The 9,024-nt window shown below is 42.7% G+C and overlaps 1 protein-coding gene across 1 annotated transcript in view; it reads left to right on the top strand.

The window, feature by feature from the left end:
* The window catches only part of LOC119418398 (inverted formin-2), a 30,157-nt gene extending 22,067 nt beyond the window's left edge, over positions 1-8,090 (top strand). The window contains exons 11-24 of the mRNA XM_037685674.1: positions 119-180; positions 426-528; positions 1,005-1,090; positions 1,162-1,262; positions 1,630-1,700; positions 2,633-2,740; positions 2,827-2,897; positions 3,146-3,266; positions 3,367-3,531; positions 3,860-3,947; positions 5,156-5,278; positions 5,347-5,853; positions 7,559-7,621; positions 7,829-8,090. Of these exons, the coding sequence (XP_037541602.1) occupies positions 119-180; positions 426-528; positions 1,005-1,090; positions 1,162-1,262; positions 1,630-1,700; positions 2,633-2,740; positions 2,827-2,897; positions 3,146-3,266; positions 3,367-3,531; positions 3,860-3,947; positions 5,156-5,278; positions 5,347-5,853; positions 7,559-7,620 (1,668 nt within the window). The 3' untranslated portion in view covers position 7,621; positions 7,829-8,090. The remainder of the gene's footprint in view (positions 1-118; positions 181-425; positions 529-1,004; positions 1,091-1,161; positions 1,263-1,629; positions 1,701-2,632; positions 2,741-2,826; positions 2,898-3,145; positions 3,267-3,366; positions 3,532-3,859; positions 3,948-5,155; positions 5,279-5,346; positions 5,854-7,558; positions 7,622-7,828) is intronic.
* The last annotated feature ends 934 nt before the right edge of the window (positions 8,091-9,024 follow it).

The raw sequence follows: 9,024 nt of genomic DNA, 5'->3' as shown, positions 1-9,024 counted from the left end.
TTATTCATTATTGTCCACTTGTTGTCCACTTGTTATTCATTATTGTCTACTTGTTGTCCACTTTTTATTCATTATTGTCCACTTGTTGTCCATCACTGTCTCATCTCTGTTTCTACAGATTTCCTTCATCGATGCCAAGAAAAGCCTGAACCTCAACATCTTCCTGAAACACTTCAAATGGTAAACCTTCCTGCCAGTGGAAACACACCTCTGAACCAAATTCACCTGGACTCACCTGTCTCCTCCTGGTCTTTGACTTGTCTGTCCTCTCGCCTCACTTCACTTATGTCCTTCTTCTTCCAACCGTCTGATCGGTTAAAGTCAACTGGCCAAGTTCTCCAGCAGTTTAAAGTGTTTGTTGTTGTTTTGTAAGTACCTGCATCGTGCACCTGTTCCCTGTCTCACCTGTTCTGTATCACTTGAAGTACACATGAGGAGTTTGTGTCTCTGATTCGGACGGGAGACCGATCCAAGTTTGACGTGGAAATCCTAAAACAGCTGATGAAACTTCTTCCAGAAAAACACGAGGTCAGCACCTGGTCCACACCTGTTTTACACTCGTTTCACATCTGTTATTCACCTGTTCCCCACGTTTAACACCTGTACCACATCTGTCCCACACCAGTTTTAGACCTGTTCAACCTCTAGTGTTGAACTGGTGTCAGACATGGAACAAAGTTACTTCACACCTGAAATCACCTTTTCCACACCTGTTCTAAACCTGCTGTACCTTTACACACTTTACTATTGTCCCACAACCATCTGAACCTTTTCTGCTCATGTCTGACCCTTACCACCTTAACCTGCCCCAACACCTGCTTCACTCCAGACCAGTTCTTGTTTTAGACCTTTCAGGTGTCCCACATCTGTCCAACACATTACACACAATCTGCACACCTTCAGCTTGTCTCATTTTGTGTCACCTGTCCATCTCTGGTATCTACCTGTCCTGTTCTGTCCCTCAGCAGCATGACTTGACCTCTGTCTCTCCTGTCCATCCTCAGATAGACAACCTGAAGTCTAACCAGGCAGACCAGCACAAGATGGCGTCAGCGGACCAGTTTTACCTGAAGTTGCTGGATGTCCCCAGGTGAGAGGTCGCATCACCTGTCAATCAAACATAAACTGTTAAACATTAAGAGTCTGCTGCCGGTGTTGCAGTTACACGCTGAGGATCGAGTGCATGCTGCTGCGAGAGGAGAGCAGCTGTGCGTTGGACACCCTGAAGCCCCGAGCTGAGCTTCTGGACCGGGCCTGCCAGAGTCCGTATTTTTAATATTTATACACCAAACGCCCACAATAAATACAAAATACACAAACGGAGAGCAGGCGGGATGTAAACGTGTTAATGGTGTGTGTTTTAACAGTACATTTCCATTAATGACGCTTTAACTCTGATGATCTGAATCTTCATGTTTTCAGGGTATGTGTCAGCTTTTCTCCAGTTCTTTGACGAGCTCAGTCTTCTGCAGAGTTTAAAAGCTAAAACGTGGCTCTCCCTGCTGGTGGAGTGACCAAATAAATGACGAGATGCAGAGCTGCACTTCAGCTCCTGAAGCTTGGGCTGATCTGAGATCAGAATTATTCTGTTTAAACCCGTTTGTGTTGAAGTGTGTTGGTTCTGTTCAGGTTTAAGGGAGAGCTCTCGGCTGCCCAGCTTCTGCAAACTCATCCTTAGTGTGGGGAACTTTCTCAACTATGTAAGCATCTTCAGCAAGTTTGCATCCGTTTGAACCAAAACGTTCGGCTCTTTCACGAGGTCGAAGCTAAGAAGTGTGGTTTTCTTTTACTTTTAAACTTCTTAAAATAGTTAACATGTTTTTATTTAAATAAATGGGGATTTTTAAAATTTGGCTAATGTTAGCTTTTAAAGTTTTATTTGGCTAAGTTAAGTTTTTAGCTACTGCTAGACTAGTTTTAGATTTTAGCTACTGTTTTGTTGATTTTAGGGTTTAGCTACAATTTTTCTGGTTTTAGCTTTTAGCTGCAGTTTTTCTCAGTTTAAAAGCTATGGTTACCTTATTATAGACTTTAGCCATGCTTTTGCTAAATTTAGCTTTTAGCTACTCATTCTGGTTTTAGTTTTAAGCAACTAATTTGCTTATTTTAGCTATTGTTTTCATTTTAGCTCCTACTAACTAGCTAAGTTCATTACTATTTTTTATGTTGGCTTGTATTTTGCTAATTTGAGATTTTAGTTATGATTTTGCTCATTTTAACATCAAGCTACTGTTTAACTGGTTTTAGGCTTTAGCAGCTGTTTGGCAAATTTTTTGTATTTAGCTACTGTATTGTTTATTTTAGCTAAAATTTTGCTGGTTTTAGCTTTTAGCTGCTGTTTTGCTAAGTTGAAATAATAGCTGAGGTTTAGCAAACTTTAGCTTTTAGCTGCGGTTTTGCTAGTTTTAGCTTTTAACTACTGTTTTACTGATTTTAGCTACTATTTAATTAATTTTCATTTTTAGCCACAGTTTTTCTCCTTTTGAAATTAAGCTACAGTTTTTTATGTTTTATAGAATTTTTACGTTAATAGAAAATAAGTGAAACCCAAACCTCGGATTGTTTTGAGCGATCTGATTGGCCGTGTCTGATCATGTGACGTCGCGTGCCGGCGTGTCGTTTTGTGCACCAGGGGACCCACACTGGGAACGCTGAAGGCTTTAAGATCAGCACTCTGCTCAGACTGACAGAAACCAAAGCCAACAAGTCCAGGATTACGCTGCTGCACCACATCCTGGAGGTAACCGCTCTGACGGCTCCGCTCGCGCTGCTCGACCCGACCCGGTTGGGTTCTGAATCATCTGCTGGTTTCTGTGTGACCTTCAGGAGGTGGAGGAGAACCATCCTGACCTGCTGAACCTGCCCGATGACCTGCTGATCTGTGAAAAGGCTGCTGGGTAAACAGACTGGACGCCGCAGGCTGCTGTCTGCTGGGCTGATCTTTCTGACTGATTGATTTGATCAGAGGAGCAGGGTTTGACGGGATGGAACCGGAACTGATTGTTCATCCTTGTGTCCGGCACTGAAACCAAATTTACAGACAGAAACCACATCCACACACTGACGACTCAAAACAGTCGTCACGACCCCGCTTGAACGAGCCGAACTGTCCCTTTAAGGAGATTTGAACCGTCTGTCTTTGCAGGGTGAACGTGGAGTCGATTCAGGCCGAAGCCAACGCTCTCTCCACACAGCTGAAAAATTCTGAGAAGAAAGTTTTGTGTTCCTCTGAGGATGTGAAGGAGCAGTACCTGATCCCCATCCAGGTGACTTCATTAGGCCCCGCCCCCAAGGTTTAGCATTCTGCTCTTCATCAAGCAGCAGCGAACGCATCGAGACGTTTCTTCTTCTGGGGTGTTTTGCCAGGAGAGCCTGCGGGCGTGTGAGCAGCTACAGCAGGTGATGTCATCGGTGGAGGACAGGAGGCGGGACTTGGCCGACTACCTGTGCGAGGACGGCGGCAGCTTCTCCCTCGACGAGCTCTTCAGCACCATCAAGACCTTCAGAGGCCTCTTCACGCGAGCACTCAAGGTCAGCAGCCAAGGACCTTTGTCTGTCTGTTAGCAAAATATCTCATGAACCACTGGATGTATTTTAATGAAACTCAGAAAATAAACACAGGATGAAATCAAGATGGACGCCGCAGCGAAGTGGACATGGCAAACACAAAATTAACTTTAACTTTGTGTTGTTTATGGCCATTGAGCTGAAATTTAGCTAACAAACCCATTTCACAACATCACGTGTTTACACGAAACAGCTACAACTGTCATTTCTCGTGCTACAGCCATGTTTATTTAAAGTTCCAGCGTGAGCAGCGTTTAGTCGAGTAACGTTAGTTTTTACATTTTTCATCCAGGAGAACGAGAGCCGTAGGGAGCAGGAGACGAAGAGAAGGAAACGAGAAGAGGAGAAGAAACTCAAAGGAGACACAAACGTCAAGATCGGTGAGTAATCCCACCTTCAACGAGCCGAACGTCGGCGTCCACTCATCGCTGAGGGATCTGAACAACGAACACTCGTGGTTTTGGAGAGGAGTTTTTCTGGACTGGAACGGAACAGAGAATGAAGTAAACCTAAATGTTTTTTATGAAAATGTTCACGTGGGAAGGAGTTACACTGTAGAAGAACTGAGGCAGCACAGAGTGATGGATCCTGCTGAGAGGAGGGAGATATTTTATACACCAGCTGGCGCAGTGGTGGAGCCAGGGGGTGGCCAACGGTGGCCTTAACCACCAGCCACCCCAATCGTTTGAAGAAACTATACTTTTAAGCAATATAAAAACTAGAAACCGTAGTTTCCTCAAATGATCAGGTTGTCCAGTTTAAATATACATATGTGGTGGCAGCCATCTTGGATTTTGACATGGCAGCCTTTGCTACCCCTAGATGTAGCCAAACACCAAAATGGAAGTTGGTACCTCACTTATTTTTCATGGCATCATGCTCACAACGTGCACGAACTATCTTGACCATTTCACTAAAATAAAACCTTATTTTGAAGGTCCTGAGCGTCTCTGCAATGTTCCCACCTGCGGATATGTTTGAACCTGAAAAGTTTGCTAAGAAAACTGCTTCGAATAAGAGCGAAGCAAGGGTTTGATGCTTTTTAAGGCTTGAAAAGGTCTTATGGTCTTATGACCATATAATATAAGACCTTATATTATATGGTCATAAGGCTTTACATTATATGGTTATAAGGCCATATAATGTAAAGCCTTATGACCATATAATATAAAGCCTTATGACCATATAATATAAAGTCTTATGACCATATAATGTAAGGTCTAATGGCCTTTCCAGAAGCAAATGATGCACCGTCACTGTCAGTCAACGATGGGCTGTATTATACAGAAAACTAATTAAATCACATAATTTAAGGCTGAACGCTTCACGGTGAAGAAGTCTTTAAATAGTTTACTTAAATAAAAACATCTAAGCTTACTTTAGCTGAGCTCGTTTAAATCCTCTCTGCAGCTGGACTGAAGCCGCCACTCTGTGTTCAGGCAGGGAAACTGATATTTTACTTTTCCACCCAGAAGCCTTTTAGTATTCTCCCGTTGACACCAGCAGTTTTACTCACTAAAAGGGGGCGGAGCTTTGTGAAGGAGGAGGAAGTGGTGAGACGTTGACCCGCTCTGTCCCTGTCCTCCAGTCAGGAAGGACGTGAACCAGCAGGACGGAGGCTGCATCATCGACAACCTGCTGGCTGAGATCAGGAAAGGCCACAACCTGAGGAAAACAAGAACGCAGTCCGAGAGGGGCAGCCGAGGCCTGGGTGAGGACCGTGGGGGGTTCTGCTGAAACCTCAGAGTCCAGATCCATCTGACTGTTGTTGTTTTTCAGGGAATCCCACAGTCATGCAGAGGTCAAAGGCCGTGGATGAACCTGATTCTTCTCTTCCTGGACAGTCACCAGAGTTCTCAGAGGGGGTCCAGGTCCCCAAAGCTCCGTCCACTGAATCAAGTCCAGAGCCAGGACCTGCTGAGCCAGACCAGGAGGCCTCAGAGACCCAGAATCTTGCTGAACCCTCCGCCTCATCTGTTACTGCTGCTGATACTGAGAAGAACCAGAGCCCAAATGGGATCCAGAACCCCAAGGTGGACTCTGCTGGCATCAAGACCAGAAGTCCTGCAAGACAAGAGGAAGTCCAGCTCAGCTCAGAAGATCCAGCAGAAAACAAAGACTTGAACTGTTTGAGTGGAGTTGAGGAGTCAGACTTTGAGGAGATCACCACGACAGAAGTACAAGAAGCTGAAGAGACGAGCAGTAAAGGCCCAAGTTCTGGTCCAGGTTCTGGTCCAGGATCTGGTCTGGCTGTACCATCAGATTCACCAAAGATCAGCTCAGCAGGTATGGAACCAGGACCAGCAGGTCTGGAAACCTCAGCACTCAACAAACAACTGAGGTCTTCCTCCTGAATGTTGGATTTGTTTTTGTCGTATTTTTAGATTAGAGTCGATGCGCTGTCTCTTAGAGCTGAGCTGACCACGTCACATGTTCACATGTTCACATGTTCACATGTTCACACCCTCTGCATGTTCACGTTTACATACTCACGTTTACATGTTTACATGTTCATGTGTTTACATGTTCACATGTTTACACCCTCTGCATGTTCACGTTTACATACTCACATTTACATGTTTACATGTTCACGTGTTTACATGTTCACATGTTTACATGTTTGCATCCTCTTCATGTTCATGTTAACATATTCACATTTACATGTTCATATGTTAACATGTTTACACGTGAACATGTAAACATATTAATTTATATGTTCATATGTTTACATGTTAACGTGTAAACATGTTAACATATTCACATTTACATGTCCATATGTTTACATGTTTACACGTGAACATGTAAACATATGAACATGTTTACATGTTCACGTTTACAAGTTCACATATATGTTTACATGTTCACATTTACTTGTTCACATGTTTACATGTTCATGTGTTTACATGTTTACATGTTCATGTTGACATCCTTTTTATTTACCAACGTTTCTTCCTGCAGCTGCTAAACCAGATTAAATCAAAACGAGTTGTTAGGATTATTTAGTGAAAATGCAGCATGAATCTGTGTTGAGCGACAGCTAAACCAGCTGAAACTGAGTTAGCAAAAACAAGCAGCTAAAGGCTAAAAGGAGCAAAACACTTGAAAAGCTAAATTTAGCTAAAAGTGAGCTAAAAGCAGCAGTAGGCTAAAGTAAGATAAGGATGGTTTATTGAAGCAAAAGGCTATCTGAAAACACAAAGTAGCAGAATGGTAGCTAAAAGTAGCAGAAGGATAATGAAAACTAGCTAAAGCCAGCTAAATCCGAGTCAGATATTCTTTGTCGTTCCATCACATGTGGTACATGTGGTGGAACAAAATTATGTTCACAGGGTCCCAGTTACATCCAACAATAAAATGTAAAAGAAAAACAGTAACATCTAAGATATGAACTAAGAAAAACATCAACTAAAAGTACTCTAAGCACTAACAGCATAAAAACATTACGTCGAACAGCAGCACGAACATGAGTCTAAGTGGCAAATGGTTAGTAAAAAGAATAAAGTATCATAAGATCAAACGGAGCCTGTAGCTGAAGCAGATTTCAAAGAAAACCGTTTTTGAAGAATATGAAAAGCTTTAAATGTATTTCTTTAGAAAAAATATTTGTAAATTGAAAAGTTTAAAAGTCACAAAAACCAAAAGTCCCAGCACCTTTCTCACGTGAGCCGAGGGTTTTGAGGTATGAATGCCTCAAGCAACAAAACATATGAAGAAGAAAGTGGGTTTCAAAAATGAAACGTTAACAAATGTGTAAATTCTGACTCGGATGTTCGCTCGAGGTCGGATGAAGCAGCTCCGGGCTGTGATTGGTCATCTGAGGCAAGCTCCGCCCACTTTACAAAACGTTCATCATCCTGAGTTGATACCCAGGAACAGCACTAAACCCAGTCTGTTCTGAAAACACCTGAACTGTGCTCACCTGCTCTGTCTGTGATGATGATGTCATCGTTCTGCCTCAAACCGACCAATCAGAGCGTCTGTTTACCTGCAGGGCCCAACGACTGCATCGGAGGGAGGCAGGCCAGAAAGAAGAAAGTTTGTGCTTTACAGTGAGGTGAGTGAATCCACACCTGAGCCCGACTGTTGGAGATAAGCACGATCAGCTGATCCGTACGATCCTGCAGGTGTAACACAGAAAATAAAAAATTATTCAAACTTCTTTTTATTGACGTTCTTTATTTATAGTTTTGTTATTAAAGTTATTCTTTCTCAGTCTTCATTTTTAAAATCGTACCTGATTGTGTCTTCTCCTCTTCTTCAGTTCCAGGTGAGCAGAGGACTCGTCTCCATGGCAACAGGACTGACTGCAGAGATGTGGGAAAATAAATAAATAAAATAAAGTGAACCAATAATACCTGAAGTGAGAAGAACGAGAAGTTCATAAGGTTTGAATCTCCTCGGTAACACGAGTCTGTGTGAGATGACAAGTCACCTGGACAGACAGGTGATGTGGGCGGAGCTTCATATTTTATTTAATTCATTTTTTAAGAGTCCACTTCCTGCCACATGAACTCTGAGTGACCTGCAGAAGCTGCTGGTTTGACACTAAATCACGTGTCAGACATGCACATCGACTTCCTGTTGACTGAAACGAAAACATTGACACGTTTCAGTTTCTCGGGTGTTAATGTTGTTTATTTTTGTTTGTTTCACAACGATAAACAAAAGTTGTCCACTGTTGTCACAGTGTTTGTTTATAATTCTCTCATTTTAATTTTTATCTCTCAGATGTTCTCTGAGATGAACCTGACCATCGCCCTGCTCTGTTCAGAGCTCACTTCACTTCCTGTTATCTACATCCTGCAGCCCGTCAAAATAAAAGCCCCCTGTTGAATCAGCATGTTGTTCCTCCAGGAACATCTGTTGACTTTCTGCAGGGTTTTAGATGTTCTTTCCATAATGGCTTGAGGATGTTTTCCTGGTTCTAAGCAGGTTTTGGATGTATGATTTGTCAGTGCCTAAAACAAACGGCTTTTAAAAATGTAAATTTATCTGAGAAAGTAAATGAACATTTTGATGAAACTTGTCTCGTCTCCTTCTGTAAACCTCCACACAAACAGAAAATCTGAAATTTAAACATCTGGATGATGTGCGGAACATCCTTGTTACCAAGCTGCTGACGTCACCTGGGTCTAAATCAAGATGACGTCATGCAGAGCTGTGAGCCGAGTCACGTGACTCCAGCTGATCATCATAAGGGTATTGATTACATCGATGATGATGATGATGTTCGTGAGTTTGCTTCCTGTTGAACGAGCACCAGAAGAAGAGAGCACTCTGTCAGACCGGAAACCGTTCTGCCTTCACAATAAAAGCATTGATACATTTCTAACTAAAACAGCTGCTAATGGGCCACAAATCAGCTGGTTCTGTTCTGAAACAAACACGTGGTCCAAAAGTCTCCTGGTTCACGGTTATTGTTTATTTCATTAGCGATCACAACTATTCCCACCCCCC

The sequence above is a fragment of the Nematolebias whitei genome, chromosome 12 (assembly GCF_014905685.2).
Source record: "Nematolebias whitei isolate Nwh7 chromosome 12, NemWhi1, whole genome shotgun sequence".
Classification (NCBI taxonomy): domain Eukaryota; kingdom Metazoa; phylum Chordata; class Actinopteri; order Cyprinodontiformes; family Rivulidae; genus Nematolebias; species Nematolebias whitei.
Note: the sequence above shows the minus strand (reverse complement) of the source record. Positions and strands in the feature narration are given on the sequence as shown.